The sequence below is a fragment of the Oncorhynchus masou genome, chromosome 12 (genome assembly GCF_036934945.1).
Source record: "Oncorhynchus masou masou isolate Uvic2021 chromosome 12, UVic_Omas_1.1, whole genome shotgun sequence".
Taxonomy (NCBI): domain Eukaryota; kingdom Metazoa; phylum Chordata; class Actinopteri; order Salmoniformes; family Salmonidae; genus Oncorhynchus; species Oncorhynchus masou.
The window spans coordinates 63,717,283-63,734,411 of record NC_088223.1 but is presented as its reverse complement, the minus strand read 5'-3'; the positions used below and the strand labels follow the sequence as shown (position 1 = coordinate 63,734,411).

Here is a 17,129-nt window from a genome sequence, read left to right as displayed (position 1 = left end):
TTATAATCTCTACCCAGCACAGCCAGAAGAGTGCTGGCCACCCCACATAGCCTGGTTCCTCTCTAGGTTTCTTCCTAGGTTTTGGCCTTTCTAGGGAGTTTTTCCTAACCACCGTGCTTCTACACCTGCATTGCTTGCTGTTTGGGGTTTGGGATTTCTTTCTGTACAGCACTTTGAGATATCAGCTGATGTACGAAGGGCTATATAAATAAATTTGATTTGATTTGCTACACCTGCATTAACATCTGCTAAACAGGTGTATAACAAATCAAATTCAAATTGATTTAATATTATGTAAAACTTTAAAAAATTAAAAAAGTTTTTGCAATGTTCTGAGGATCTCTAAGACAAGGTATAATGTATATTGCTTGAACAACTATGGAATATTATGATAAACCAAAAACAAATATGCCCATGAACGAAATATACAGACTTATTTGGAAATCTTAGAACATTGTGCAACATTGAGGGAATGTTCTGTGCAACTTATATGAATATCACAAGAATATTCTGGCAACATCCACAGACAACTCCCATAACTTAATGAAATGTTCTGGAAACCTGTAGCCCTTTCCTGCAGTCAAATGAGTGGTCGCAATGGTGGAATGTTATTCATATTTTTCATAATTAATAGTTTGAATTAATATATTTCATAATTAATACACCTCACAATGTTCCCACCAGACTGTTCCCTCAACCTAATGAAACATTCTGATAACCTTTTCTAGGAACATTTCTGCAACACCAGGTGAATGTTTTTTTACAAACATTCTATAATCATCATTACGACAGGACAGTTTTATGTTATGAGAACATTTTCCGTGACCTAACGAATGATGTGGAAACTTCAAAGAACAAATTTGGGTTTACTGGAAATGCTGCGTTAAATGAGTTAACAATTTTTTTTAAATTTGATGCGAACTCCCCGTTTTTTCCATAGCGCTCAGAAGCTTCCATGAATTTCAAAAGAAAGCTTGACCTTGGCCTGAGCATCAGACTCCAGGGCCCTTTATTGCAGAGTTGTGTCAATGACGTGGTCAGTTTACAATTGGCTAACATTTATCATGTGGTATGCGCAGGCTGAAACATGGTGTGTTCAGAAGCATTCATAAACTTGAACATTTGAAACAAGCATGGTATCAAACTTTAACCATCAGCTGTCAGAGCAGCTTACCGATTACTGCACCCGTACACAGCCCATCTGTAAATAGCCCACCCAACTACCTGATCCCCATATTATTTATTTTTTGCTCCTTTGCACCCCAGTATCTCTACTTGCACATCATCATCTGCACATCTATCACTCCAGTGTTAATGCTAAATTGTAATTATTTCGCCACTATGGCCTATTTATTGCCTTACCTCCCTAATCTTACTACATTTGCACACACTGTACATAGATTTTTCTATTGTGTTATTGACTGCATGTTTTTTGTCACACTGCTTTGCTTTATCTTGGCCAGATGTAACACCCCTGCTGTTTCTGGCCCCCCACCGTGTGTCTTTTCTGTAGGAAGCTAATTTTCCATCATGTAGAACCTTCCTGGGGGTATGTAAACTGAAAATGTTTTATTACCATATCATTTTTGTATGTTCTCTATAGTTATGTACTTGGAAATGTATCAATTGACCATTTGCGCACACTTGATACAACATTTTCTGATGTATTGCAACGCTTCACTGGATCAGTCTGAAACTTTGCACATATACTGCTGACATCTAGTGGACAAAATCTAAATTGCGTCTAAACTGATTTTTTTTTTATTATGGCCTTTCTCTTGCATTTCAAAAATGATATAACAAAAAATGCATTAAACTAATTCATGTTTTTTTGTTTGTATTTTCTTTTACCAGATCTAATGTGATATATTCTCCTACATTAATTTCACATTTCCACAAACTTCAAAGGGTTTCCTTTCAAATGGTATGAAGAATATGCATATCCTTGCTTCAGGTCCTGAGCTACAGGCAGTTAGATTTGGGTATGTCATTTTAGGCAAAAATTGAAAAAAAGGTGATCCTTATTAACATTGACCCTAGTTTACAAAGACAGCATTACTAGTGGGGCATTTCAATAGGGACAAACACCTTTTATTCACTTTTACACATTAAAAAGTATATTACAATCGAAGAGACATAATCTTGGACTGGAATATATTCTTTACCACTTTGTAAATCTCTTTGGACTGAAGCCCATAGATAATTGGGTTAAGACAAGGAGAAACCAGAGGAAATATAATGAACGCCACTTTCCTGTGATTTGACCACTGTGGGTACCGATGAAGAAAGACAATGATGAAACCTGTCATCAGCATAATGAGGTATACAGCCAGGTGTGTGAAGCAAGTGTTCAGGGCTTTGCTGTTCAGCGACTTGCTCTTACTCCGCACACACACCATGGTGATCCTAATGTATGTCAGAGACATACTCACAATGGAGGCGATAAAAAGGAGCGCAGTGAAAAAGAGTCCGTATATGTCATTTATAAACACACTCTCACAGGAGAGCTTGAATAACGAAGCGTTGTCGCAGAAAGGGTTGAAAACTTTTGACCGGCAGCGTGATAAGCGGACTGAGAGACCTATAAGGACCGCCACAAAGAGAAATGCCACACCCCAGGCAAACACACACAGTTTTACCAGCATTTTGTTGTTCATGATGGTGGCGTATCGCAAAGGGTTGCAGATGGCCATATACCTGTCAAAAGCCATGATCATTAGTATTGTATGTCCGGTCGTAGCAAACATGTGACCGCAGAACGCTTGTATGGCACACTCAACATAGGTAATATCTCTTTCTGCACTTGCTTTGAAAAGATCACTCAGCACTCGAGGTATGAAGGTGGTGATACTGAGAGCATCGTTGAAAAACATGTTGCAAAGGAGGAAGTACATGGGCTGGTGCAGGCTCCTCTCCATGCAGATCACCACTGCGAGGCTGGTGTTGGCCACCACTGAGAAGATGTAGATAACAAAGAGGATGATGAAGGCAGGGTAGGAGGACTGGTGGGTGATGTTTAACCCCTCTAGGAGGAGAACATTTTCATTGTATGTATGGTTCTCCATCTGAGGGGCAGAGAGACCTGAAACAGAGAAGATAATTAATAGAAAAACACATAAAATACAGTTCCAATCAATCAAAAAATGTATTATATTATGATCAAATCCCGACACTGCCACCAATTTCATGTGAAACATGGAATGACTTAGTCAAAGTTAAAGAAAATGTGTATACATAGACGCCACTCACTTAATTTAATAAACGGCCCCTGCTACATAAACATACAGGCGTTATTCTAACATCTCATAACATTGACAGAGAGAGAGTGAGAAGTTATTCACTAGATTCCTCTGTGTCCAGTTCACCCTATCTGAAACACCAGCCAGAAAAAGCAACACCACCACCTTTTATTAGGTTAGGAGTCGTATCTCTAATGCTGGGGTATGTACCGTAGGTTCGGTCACAGTACTCCGTGGGGAAACCGTTGCCAAGCAACAGGCTCTAAATTTGTCTCATCTCTCAGGTTCAGTAACTCACCTACAGTCTATAACCCTAACCTGCCAGGGTTCAACATTAACGCACTGGCCTAGTGCCAGTATACAGTGTATTTGAAAAGTATTCAGACCCTTTAGCTTTTTCCACATTTTGTTAGATTACAGCCTTATTCTAAAATGTATTACATTGTTTTTTCCCTCGACAATCTGGGTGCATTACCCCCTAATGACAAAGCAAAAACTGTTTATTACAAATTTTTGCGAATTTATAAAAATAATACAACTAAAATGTTACATTTACAGTACTTTGTTGAAACACCTTTGGCAGCGATTACAGCCTCGTGTCTTCTTAGGTATGACGCTACAAGCTTCGTACGCCTGTATTTGGGGAGTTTCTCCCATTCTTCTCTGCAGATCCTCTCAAGCTCTATCAGGTTGGATGGGGAGAATTGCTGCACAGCTATTTTCTTAATTCTTTAATTAATTCTTTACTTCTATTTCATATATTTTCAGGTTTCTCCAGAGATGTTCGATCGGGTTCAAGCCCAGGCTCTGGCTGGGCCACTCAATGACATTCAGAGACTTGTCCCGAAGCCACTCCTGGGTTGTCTTGGTTGTCTGCTTAGTGTCGTTGTCCTGTTGGAAGGTGAACCTTCCCCCCAGTCTGAGGTCCTAAGGACTCTGGAGCAGGTGTTCATCAAGGATCTTTTTATATATTTATTATGGTGCCAGGTTTCCTCCAGACGGCCAAAGAGTTCAATCTTCGTTTCATCAGACCAGAGAATATTGTTTCACATGGTTTGAGAGTCTTTAGGTGCTTTTTTGGCAAACTCCAAGCAGGCTGTCATGTGCCTTTTAATGAGGAGTGGCTTCCATTTGGCCACTCTACCATAAAGGCCTGAATGGTGGAGTGCGGCAGAGATTGGTGTTCTTCTGGAAGGTTCTCACATTTTCACAGATGAACTCTAGAGCTCTGTCAGAGTGACCATCGGGTTCTTGGTCACCTCCCTGATCAAGGGCCTTCTCCCCTGATTGGTTAATTTGGCCGGGTGGCCAGCTCTAGGATAAGTCTTGGTGGTTCTAAAATTCTTCCATTTAAGAATGATGGAGGCCTGTAAAAGTTTGAGTGTTTTTGGTGACAAGCCGAATTTCTTCAGCCTCCCTAGGTTGAAGAGGCTCTGCTGCGCCTTCTTCACCACGCTATCTGTGAGGGTGGACAATTTCAGTTTGTCCGTGATGTGTACAAAACTTTCCATCTTCTCCACTACTGTCCAGTCGATGTGTGAATAGAGGGCTGCTCCCTCAAGTCCACAATCATCTCCTTTGTTATGTTGACATTGAATGTGAGGTTAATTTCCTGACACCACACTCTGAGGGCCCTCACCTCCTCCCTGTAGGCCAACTCGTCGTTGTTGTTAATCATGCATACCACTGTAGTGTCATCTGCAAACTTGATGATTGAGTTGGATGCGTGCATGGCCTCGCAGTCATGGGTGAACAGGGAATACAGGAGAGGGCTGAGAACGCTCCCTTGTGGGGCCCCAGTGTTGAGAATCAGCGGGGTGGAGATGTTGTTTCCTACCCTCGCCACCTGGAGCGGCCCGTCAGGAAGTCCAGGACCCAGTTGCACAGGTTGGGGGGTACTATAGTGTTAAATGCTGAGCTGTAGTCAATGAACAGCATTCTTACATAGGTACTCCTCTTGTTCAGATGGGTTAGGGCAGTGCGCAATGTGATTGCGATTGCGTCGTCTGTGGACCTATTGGGGCGGTAAGCAAATTGGAGTGGGTCTAGGGTGCCAGGTAGGGTGGAGAGGATATGGTCCATGACTAGTCTCTCAAAGCACTTCATGATGACGGAAGTGAGTGCTACGGGGCGATAGTCATTTAGCTCAGTTACCTTAGATTTCTTGGGTACAGAAACAATCTTGAAGCATGTGGGAACAGCAGACTGGGATAAGAATTGATTGAATATGTCCGTAAACACACCAGCCAGCTGGTCTGCGCATGCTCTGAGGACACGGCTAGGGATGCCGAGGGTTAACACTTTTAACTTCTTTGGGGTAGGGGGCAGAATTGGGAATTTTGGATGAAAAGCGTGCCCAAATTAAGCTGCCTGCTACTCAGCCATAAAAGCTAGAATATGCAAATGCATAGTTAGTATAGGTTTCTAAAACTGTTTGAATGATGTCTGTGAGTATAACAGAACTCATATGGCAGGCAAAACCCTGTGAAATCTGAGGTTTGTAGTTTTTTAACTATCGTGCCCCTATCGAATGCACAGTGGGATATTGGTCATTTTGCACTTCCTAAGGCTTCCACTAGATGTCAACAGCCTTTTGAAAGTTGTTTGATGCTTTTACTATAAAGGAGGGAGGAATGAGAGGGGATTGAGTCAGAGGTCTGCCAGCAGCCACAAGCTCAGTCTCGAGCGCTGCGTTCCGCTTCATTTCTGAAGACAAAGGAATTCTCCGGTTGGATTATTATTAAACATCCTAAAGATTGATTCCATATATCGTCTGACATGTTTCTATGGACTGTAACAGAACTTTTTTGACTTTTCGTCTGAAACTAGTGAACGCACCTCATGAATGTGGATTACTGGACTGAACGCGCTAACTAAAGGAGCTATTTTGACATAAATGATGGACATCATCGAACAAAACAAACATTTATTGTGGAACTGGGATTCCTGGGAGTGCATTCTGATGAAGATCATCAAAGGTAAGTGAATATTTATAATGCTATTCTGACTAATGTTGACTCCACAACATGGAGGATATATGTATGGGCTCTGAGCGCTGTACTCAGATTATAGCATGGTGTGCTTTTTCTGTAAAGTTTTTTTGAAATCTGACACAGCGGTTGCATTAAGGAGAAGTGTGTCACGTTCTGACCTTAGTTCCTTTGTTTTGTCTTTGTTTTAGTATGGTCAGGGCGTGAGTTGGGGTCGGCAGTCTATGTTCTTTTTTCTATGATTTGGGATTTCTGTGTTCGGCCTGGTATGGTTCTCAGTCAGATGCAGCTGTCAATCGTTGTCACTGATTGAGAACTATATTTAGGTAGCCTGTTTTCACCCTTGAGTTGTGGGTGATTGTTTCCTATTTTCTGTGTCTGTGTGTTGCACACAGAACTGTTTCGGTTTTTGTTATTTCACGTTGTTATTTTGTATTTTTCTGTGTTCTACTAAAAATATCATGAACACTTACCACACTGTGCATTGTTCCTCCGATCCTTCCTACTACTCCTCATCAGAGGAGTAAGAAGACCGCTACAAAGTGTATCTATAATTCCGTGCATAGTAGTTGTATATTTTATCAATGTTTATTATGAGTATTTCTGTGAATTGATGTGGCTCTCTGCAAAATCACCGGATGTTTTGGAACTACTGAACGTAACGCACCAATGTAAACTCAGATTTATGGATATAAATATGAACTTTACCGAACAAAATATACAAATATTGTGTAACATGAAGTCCTATGAGTGTCATATGATGAAGATCATCAAAGGTTAGTGATTAATTTTATCTATATTTCTGCTTTTTGTGACTCCTCTCTTTGGTTGGAAAATGGCTGAATGCTTTCTGTGACCAGTTGCTGACCTAACATGTTGTGCTTTCGCGGAAAAGCGTTTTTGAAATCGAACACTGTGATTGGATTAACGAGAAGTTTAAATGGTGTGAAATACTTCCATGTTTGAGGAATGTTAATTATGGGATTTCTGTTGTTTGAATTTGGAGCCCTGCAGTTTCACTGGCTGTTGAGAGGTGGGACGCTCATGTCCCGAACGATCCCAGAGAGGTTAAATGTTTTGGTCATGCTGGCTGCAGTGAAGGAGAGCCTGCAGGTTTTGGTAGCAGACCGTGTCGGTGGCACTGTATTGTGCTCAAAGCGAGCAAAGAAGTTGTTTAGTTTGTCTGGGAGTAAGACATCGTGGTCCGCGACAGGGCTGGTTGTCTTTTTGTAGTCCATGATTGACTGTAGTCCCTGCCACATACCTCTCGTGTCTGAGCCGTTGAATTGCGACTCTACTTTGTCTCTATACTGACGCTTAGCTTGTTTGATTGCCTTGTGGAGGGAATAGCTACACTGTTTGTATTCGGTCATGTTTCCGGTCGCCTTGCCCTGATTAAAAGCAGTGGTACGCGCTTTCAGTTTTGTGCATATGCTGCCATCATTTTGGTTGGGGAAGGTTTTAATAGTTGCTGTGGGTACAACATCACCGATGCACTTGCTAATAAACTCACTCACCGAATCAGCATATTCATCAATGTTATTGTCCAATGCTATGCGGAACATATCCCAGTCCACGTCATCGAAGCAATTTTGAAGTGTGGAATCCGATTGGTTGGACCAGCGTTGAACAGACCTGAGCATGGTCGTTTCCTGTTTTAGTTTCTGTCTATAGGCTGGGAGCAACAAGACGGAGTCGTGGTCAGATTTTCCAAAAGGAGGGAGGGGTAGGGCTTTTAATGCGTCACAAAAGTTAGAGTAACACTGATCCAGGGTTTTGCCAGCCCGGGTCGCACATTCTTAATGCTGATAAAATTTTAGGGGGCCTTGTTTTCAGATTAGCCTTATTAACTTCTTATGGCTGCAGGGGCAGTATTGAGTAGCTTGGATGAAAGGATAATGGACATTATCGAACAAATCAAGCATTTATTGTGGAACTAGGATTCCTGGGAGTGCATTCTGATGAAGATGGTCAAAGGTAAGGGAATATTTATAATGTGATGTCTGATTTCTGTTGACTCTAACATGGCGGATAATTTATTTTCTGAGTGCCGTCTCAGATTATTGCATGGTATGCTTTTTCCGTAAAGTTTTTTTAAAATCTGACACAGTGGTTGCATTAACTTCTTGGATATAGGGGGCGCTATTTTAATTTTTGGATGAAAAACGTTCCCGTTTTAAACAAGATATTTTGTCATGAAAAGATGCTCGACTATGGATATAATTGACAGCTTTGGAAAGAAAACACTCTGACGTTTCCGAAACTGCAAAGATATTGTCTGTGAGTGCCACAGAACTGATGTTACAGGCGAAACCCAGATAAAGATCCAATCAGGAAGTGCCACATTTTTTGAAACAGCCTCATGCCAATGACTCCTTATATGGCTGTGAAGAAGCTAGGAGTCAGCTTATGTTTTCCATGTTTTCCCCAAAGTGTTGCAGCATTGTGACGTCTTTTTAGGCATTTCCATTGGAGAATGGCTGTAAGAGACCATATAGGGCGAGTGGACGCATGGTGTCTCCCGGAGAAAACATTGCGTAAAATACTGAGGTAGCCATTTTTCCAATAGTTTCTTATGAGAAACCAACTCCCTCCACGGATATATTAATGAATACATATGTTAAAAGCACTTTGAGGATGGATCCTAAACAACGTTTGCCGTGTTTCTGTCGATATTATGGAGCAAATTTTTAAAAAAGTTTGGCGTTATAGTTGAAGTATTTTCGGTCGATTTCTCAGCCAAGCAGGATGAACAAACGTGACGTTTTTCGCCTCCAAAAATATTATTTTTGGAAAAAAGGAACATTTGCTATCTAACTGGGAGTCTCCTGAGTGAAAGCATTTAAAGTTCTTCAAAGGTAAATGATTTAATTTGGTTGCTTTTCTTATTTTTGTGAAAATGTTGCCTGCTGCCAGCACAACCTAGCATAGCATTATGCCATGCTAAACTTACACAAATGTGTTACAGCCAACGCTAGACAAGCATATTTTGAAAATCTGAGATGACAGTGTTGTTAACAAAAGGCTAAGCTTGTGTTTCAATATATTTATTTCATTTCATTTGCGATTTTCATGAATAGGAAACGTTGCGTTATGGTAATGCGCTTGAGGCTATGATTACGCTAACGGATACGGGATTGCTCGACGCTAGAGGTTAAGGAGAGGTATATCTATATTTCCATGTTTAACAATAGTATTTATCGACATTTATAATGAGTATTTCTGTAAAATGATGTGGCTCTCTGCAATATTTCTGGATGTTTTTGGAACTAGTGAACGTAACACGCCAATGTATACTGAGATTTTTTATATAAATATGAACTTTATCAAACAAACATACATGTATTGTGTAACATGAAGTCCTATGAGTTGTCAGGATTTGGCCAGGGTTGTTCCGGTTTTTGGTCACTAGATGCCCCCATTGTGCTTTTTGACCTTTTGCTTTCCCTTGATCCCCATTATTATTTGCACCTGTGCCTCGTTTCCCCTGATTGTATTTAAACCCTTAGTTTCTCTCAGTTCTTTGCTCTGTGTTTGTATGTTAGCACCCAGCCCTAGTATTCTGTGAACTCTTGTTGATCCCGGTGGACGCTCTTGTGGAATTCTGTTTTTGTTGTTCTTGTTTATTTATTTTTGAGTATCTTTTAAGGATTTTTATGCTATTCCTACCACCTTGTGGATTTACCTTTTTACCTTTTGTCCACCTTGTGGATTACCTTGTTCTTGTGGAATTCCTTTTGAGGTTGTGGAGTTGCATGTTTTCCTGAAGGACTTCACTTTTTACTTTATTAAATACACCGTCTCAAGTACTGCTGTGTCTGCCTCATCTTCTGGGTTCTGCTGACTATTCGTGGCTCAGTTGGTTAAGTGACTGTTTCTCACTCCGGAGACCCGGGTTTGTAACCGGGTCCTGACATGAGTGTCATCTGATGAAGATCATCAAAGGTTAGTAATTCATTTTATCTCTATTTGTGCTTTTTGTGACTCCTCTCTTTGGCTGGAAAAATGGCGCCACAGAAAAAGTATTCTGTGAGTTGGTGGTACCCTAACATAATCGTTTGTGGTGGTTTCGCTGTAAAGCCTATTTAAAATCGGACACTGTGTGGGATTAACAACAAGATTACCTTTAAAACGGTATAAGATACATGTATGTTTGAGGAATTTTAATTATGAGATTTCTGTTGTTAACGGGATTGCAGCCCTAAGTTAAAATCCCCAGCTACAATAAATGCAGCCTCAGGATATGTGGTTTCCAGTTTAGATAGAGTCCAATGAAGTTCTTTCAGCGCCGTCGATGTGACTGCTTGGGGGGGGATATACACGACTGTGATTATAATCGAAGAGAATTCTCTCGGTAGATAATGAGGTTGGCATTTGATTGTAAGGAATTCTAGGTCAGGTGAACAAAAGGACTTGAGTTCCTGTATTTTGTTATGATCTCACCACGTCTCGTTAATCATAAGACATACACCCCCGCCCTTCTTCTTACCAAAGAGATGTTTGTTTCTGTCTGCGAAATGCGTGAAGAAACCAGGTGGCTGTACCGACTCTGATAATGTATCCCGAGTGAGCCATGTTTCCGGGAAACAAAGGACGTTACAATCTCTGATGTCCCTCTGGAAGGCAACCCTTGCTCGGATTTTGTCTACCTTGTTGTCAAGAGACTGGACATTGGCGAGTAGTATACTCGGGAGCGGTGCGCGATGTGGTGTCTATGGAGCCTGACCAGAAGACCGCTCCGTCTGTCCCTTCTGCGGCGCCATTGTTTTGGGTCGCTGGCTGTGATTCGATCCATTGTCCTGGGTGGTGGACCAAACAGAGGATCCACTTCAGGAAAGTCGTATTTCTGGTCGTAATGTTGGTAAGTTTACGTTGCTCTTATATTCAATAGTTCCTCCCAGCTGTATGTAATAAAACTTACGATTTCCTGGGGTAACAATGTAAGAATTAATACATTAAAAAAATACGGCATAGTTTCCTAGGAACGCAAAAAGAGGCGGCCATCTCAGTCGGCGCCAGAAACTACAACTGATAAGAGGATGGAATGTAATGGACATTTTTACGTTTGTGCTTTTGTAATAAAGAATTTCTGTGTTCTGTTTATGCTTTTATAATAACCAATTTCTGTGTTCATGCAAGTGACCGATTGAACACCTCACTATCAGTATCTGCAATTTGGCAGTATGCCAAGAAACTTGTTTTGAGAATGAAAGGGATATCTCAGTTTCAAGGTCTCAGCTTGGAGAGAAGAAGCCTTGTCAGGTATTGGTCTGCCATGCATGAACCAGTATTGGTCAGTCACATGCATGAACCAAACGTTAATGATTAATTAATTATGACTGATTAATACACTAAATCATGCAAATATTACTTTCTGTGTACGTATGTAAGAAAACTAATGGGACTGTCCCGTTGGAGATCCTGATCGACATGTGTACTTGGTGCATTGAGTTGGTTGGAACCTCTCCAGAGCTTTGACAATGAACAATGATTAATTTAAGATTGACTTTGAGTGTTCCTTGGTATGAATTTCCACAGCAGATAATTTTCCTGTCAAAATGTAACGAGTACTTATGTGTGTCAGGGAACATTTTTGGAGTAAAAAGTACATTATTTTCTTTAGGAATATAGTGAAGTAAAAGTAAAAGATACCAAAGAAAACTACTTAAGTAGTACTTTAAAGTATTTTTACCTAAGTACTTTACACCACTGGTGCAGGGTGCATAGTCCGTTGATGAGAAGATCATTGTGGATCAGGTGGCCGGTTTGTGGGGGCCATGGTGAAGAAGAAGAGGTGGCAGGAGGTTTTGATCGTAATTTACCTAAACTGTATGCCAGAGGCAAGTCTTTGGAAGAGGGGGTATCCAGGATGGAAGAGGGAGGCGATGATCTTTCCCACACGCTTCCTTGCGCTGGAGTCATGCAGGACCTCGATGGAGGGTAGGTGGCAGCCGATAACCCTCTCAGCAGAACGGACAATATGTTGCAGTTTGCCCATGGACCAGGCAGACCTATTCCTGAACCACACAGTGATCGAGGAGGTGAAGATGGACTTGATGATGGTAGTGTAGAATTGAATCAGTATTGTCAATGAGAATTTTAATTTCTTCAGCTGATGTAAGTACATCCACTGGTGTACCTTCTTGATGGCTGTGAAGTTATCCTCCCACTTGAGGTTGTGGGAGATGATGGTCCCCAGGAATTAAAATTAAAATGTCTCACAATGCTTACAGCTGTGCCATTGATTTCAAGGGGGAGAGGTCGTGAGTGACGCTTCCTGAAGTCAAGTACCTTCACAGTTTTGAGTGTTCAGCTCCAGGTTATTGTGACTGCACCAGGACGCAGGAAACAAGATAATGCATAATGGATGAAGCAGAAACAGACTGGTACCCAGGTATGGGGTAGTGTCATGTTGTTGGCCTGGGTGGTAGGTTTATGACAGTCATAAATACCTCTCCCCCCTGTTTCCTCTCTCTACCCTACTGATGTGACGTTTGAAAACCCCTTGGGTAACATAGAGATTCTGGGAACATCAGAAGTTGGGGAGAAATTAACTATATTCTGGTAATCCGACCAATTGAACATATGCAGTGGTACTTAATGAATATGACGTCAGTTCGGTTGTCATCTGAGACATTCTCATCAATGATAAGATTACATAAACTCTACAGTGGAAAGTCTGCACATTGTAGTTATTGGATTCACAGGGAACTGTAATTTTAGCTTCCAAATGAGAGATTTGGGTTTTCATAAGGTTAGGGCTCTGCTCAATCAGTGGCCCACCCCTGTGAAGGGACATGGGTAATAAAACTTTTCAAACACGCCCTCCTCTCCCTTCCTATATAAAGCCTTGACGACAATATAACCTCCTGTTCCAAGTACGTGAGGTCTGCAGCCTCTGCGTAAAAAGGACTAACATGTCAACTACAGAACTAAGCCAACCTCAGCGTGAGCTTTGGTTTCGAATGATATGAACGTTGAACTCTTATTCACTACATAAGTGATACCTTCTAGCCGTTGAGTTAGCCACAGCAGCTGCAAACGCGGGCTAGGAAAGAACAGACAGAGTATCCCGTCTACCACACAATGACGTTACTACTACGTATCTAATTGACCACCAGAGACATTCTCCAAAGGACAAAGGACTCGGTTTGGTAACACGGCTTTACATCTACCACCAACCTACCGAAGCGCAGCTCAGAGTAAATATTTATTGCATTTTCCTTTTCCAAATGGGCGGTAATTTAGAATGCATAAGATACTGTATGAACAATAGCACAGCTTCTCCCTTTGTCCCTTTCTTTCACTCAAATCCAGACCCTTTTCTTTTGTGTAACCAGCTGACGTTTTCCTTTATGATGTCATTTGTAATCAAGGTATGATTAATTATGTGTATGTGTAATTCTGTGTGATTAGTTACGTATTTAGTAAATAAATAATTAAAACCAATTTTGTATTGCTGATTCAACTTGTTAGCCAGGGTTTATGAAGATAACCAAGAATTTACAACTTTCAGATGAGACTGAATTAAGGTGACGATTAATATTGACTGCTATTGATGTAAAATGTTACTAGGACTTTAAGAGTTTATTCGGAAAATAACCACTCTATAAATATTATTTTGTGGTGCCCCTGTTGTAAAGATAAGCAATGTGCTTAACACTAGGAAAGTTGAGAAACAAATATAGTAGGCCTAACCTATAGATAGCTGAGGGGATAGGACGAGGAAAACACTATCCAGTCTCGCTTTAATTTCACATGTTCCAAGTCAGTCAGATGGGTCTCCTGTAGGAAAACAATCGGTACCTTTTCTCTTTTAAGCTGAGCCAATACTTCTGGTCTCATAATGTGATAATGTGAGTGTCCATAGGAATCCATTGAGCTGATGCTACGATCCTAAGCAAATCGGTGGCTATAATCCAGTAACATGCAGGAGGCGGAAGATTATGATTATTCTCCTGACAGGGATTCCCAGGGTGTCAATATTGAGATTACATTGTTTTTGCCTGGCTGATCACAGAGAGCATTATCCATACTGGTCGTTAAAGACCCACATTTATAATAAGCAAAGCTATTCCACTGCTTTGCAACACTTTGCCAGAAGGGTTCTCCAGACACCATAAAATCAGACTTTGGCCTACAGTTGGCCATATAATTCACTGTGTACCTACGGACAGAGATCCATCAAGGAAATGAGACATGTGTACTACTCCTAAGCAAATGGAGAGGGTAAGTGCTTGCAGGGAACCCTGGAGGAAGGAATATGGGCCTACTTGTCCTACCTACCACAAGACCTCAATTTACATGACCTTTCTTGTGGCTTATATCCCTTTTCCACTAGAAGGCAAAACCAGAATAGTGAATATCTGGAATTATTTTAAAGTTTGCTCTACATAACTCTCAGAGTGACCTCTGATACATAGAAGGATATAAGGATGGATTAACTCCTACTAAAGGGGGCAATAATTGTATAAAGGACAGTCGCATCTTCCCCAACAAAGACATCTGCGAAGACAGGAAGAGATACACACCTCGACGGACAGATACACACCTCGATGGATCGGCAAGGCATTGGGCAAACTCAACTGAGATCACAGTAAAAGTGAAATAAAGTCAAAGGTGATATATGTGATCTTTAATGTCCGTCATGATATCATCTTATAGTTTTTATGTAACTAGTGGACAGTACATAGTTCTCTCTCTCAATCCCTGTCTCTAAAGCATGTGTGTTCTGAGTAGGCACCTCCTGTGCTGCACTTTTTACAGAGAACAATGAATGGAGCCAGGTCCTTGATGAGAACCTGCTTCAGAGTGCAAATGACCTTAGACTGGAGTGAAGAGTTACGTTCCATCAGGACATTGACTCCAAGCATATAGCCAAAGCAATGCTGGAATGGCTTCAGTACAATAATGTATGTAAATCTCAGTAAGTGGCCCAGCCAAAGCCCAGACTTGAAACCCATTGAAAATCTGTGTTAAAACTTGGAGACTGCTGTTCACCCCCGCTACCCATCTAAAAGAGCTTGAGAAAATCTGCAAGGAAGAATTAGAGAAAATCCCCAAATCCAGATGTGCGAAGCTGATAGAGACATACCAAGATGATTCAGAGCTGCGATCTCCGCCAAAGGTGCTTCTACAAAGTATTGACTCAGGGGTGTGAATACACACGTAATGTAAATATTTCTGTATTTAATTTTCAATAAATATGCCAATATTTTGAAACACGTTTTCACTTTGTGGTGGGATGGGGAGCATCGCTGAATAGCTATTTTCAGGTGTCTCCAGAGATGTTAGATCGGGTTCAAGTCCGGCTATAGCTGGGCCACTCAAGGTCATTCAAAGATTTGTCCAGAAACCACTCCTGTGTTGTCTTGGCAGTCTGAGCACTCTGGAGCAGACGTGATGCTTGGCATTCAGGCCAAACAGTTCAATCTTGGTTTCATCAGACCAGATAATGTTGTTTCTCACGGTCTGATAGTCCTTTAGGTGCCTTTTGGCAAACTCATGTGCCTTTTACTGAAGAATGGCTCCCGTCTGGCCACTCTACCATAAAGGCTTGATTGGTGGAGTGCTTCTGGAAGGTTCTCCCATCTCCATAGAGGAACTGGAGCTCTGTCAGAGTGACCATTGGGTTCTTGGTCACCTCACTGACCAAGGACCTTCTCCCCCGATTGCTCAGTTTGACCGGGTGGCCAGCTCTAGAAAGAGTCTTGATGGTTCCAAACTTCTTCCATTTAAGAATGATGGAAGCCACTGTATTCTTGGGGACCTTCAATGCTGAACCAAAAAAATTGGTATCCTTCCCCAGATCTGTGCCTCGACACAATCCTGTCTCGGAGCTCTACAGACAATTCCTTTCGACCTCATGGCTTGGTTTTTGCTCTGACATGCACTGTCAACTGTGGTACCTTGTATAGACAGGTGTGTGTCTTTCCAAATCATGTCCAATCAATTTCAATAACCACAGGTGGACTTCAATCAAGTTGTAGAAAACATCTCAAGGATGATCAACGGAAACAGGATGCTCCTGAGCTCAATTTCAAGTCTTATAGCAAAGGGTCTGAATACCTGTGTTAATAAGGTGATTTTGTGTTTTATTTTTAAAACATTTAAAACGAAGTCTGGTGCTCTCTAATGTGTGGATAGGCAACCGGACTGCACTCTGGTCAAGTGCAGTCCGGTTGCCTATCCTGTCTGATGACAGACACAGAAGCCTAGTCTAGGAGTTTATTGATGAAACAGAGTATACATTTGATATTTGGACAAAAACGCACAAATATCCCTGCAAATGAAAATGGTCAGATCTCCACGTAGAGCCAACCATCTGAGAAATAAGATGTGTTTAATATACTAACAAGTTGTTGCCATGGTGAATAATCCAATAATAATTGTTAGGACATATGAAAGGAAACATCAAAGAGTTTACCAGAATCTCTAAATGAAAATCCTGGCAGATCAATAAAATGTCTTTATAGATCTACTTGAATTTCTTTTTAAAGGGGCTCGTATAAAAATGTGATCATTTCTAAAAACCTGTTTTTGCTTTGTCATTATGGGGTATTGTGTGTAGATTAATGAGGAATGTTTTTAACTTAATCCATTTTAGAATTAGGCTGTAACATAACAAAATGTGGAAAAAGTCAAAGGGTCTGAATACTTTCCGAATGCACTGTACTTATGTAAATAAGGTATTACATATTTATTTAATTATACATTTTCCAAAATGTCTAGAAACCTGTTTCGCTTTTGTAATGTCCGGGGTTTAGTGGAGAAGGGAGTCAGACGCAGGAGACAGAGAGTTCAGAGTAGGCACATCTTTAATACACTGACCAGGTGAAAAAGCAGACGCCACTCAACACAAATACCCCAAACCACAGGGGAACTAAACTATATCCAAAAA

The 17,129-nt window shown here is 41.1% G+C and overlaps 1 protein-coding gene across 1 annotated transcript; it reads right to left on the bottom strand.

Moving 5' to 3' along the window:
- Window positions 1-2,120: 2,120 nt before the first annotated feature.
- On the bottom strand, window positions 2,121-3,065 carry LOC135549380 (olfactory receptor 5K1-like). The gene has a single exon (XM_064979366.1). It carries the CDS (start codon window positions 3,063-3,065, stop codon window positions 2,121-2,123), a length of 945 nt encoding a protein of 314 aa, XP_064835438.1.
- Window positions 3,066-17,129: the final 14,064 nt, after the last annotated feature.

What these genes read in the sequence shown, in the direction of transcription:
- LOC135549380 (XM_064979366.1), bottom strand. Translation starts at nt 3,065, where the DNA reads ATGGAGAACCATACATACAATGAAAATGTTCTCCTCCTAGAGGGGTTA.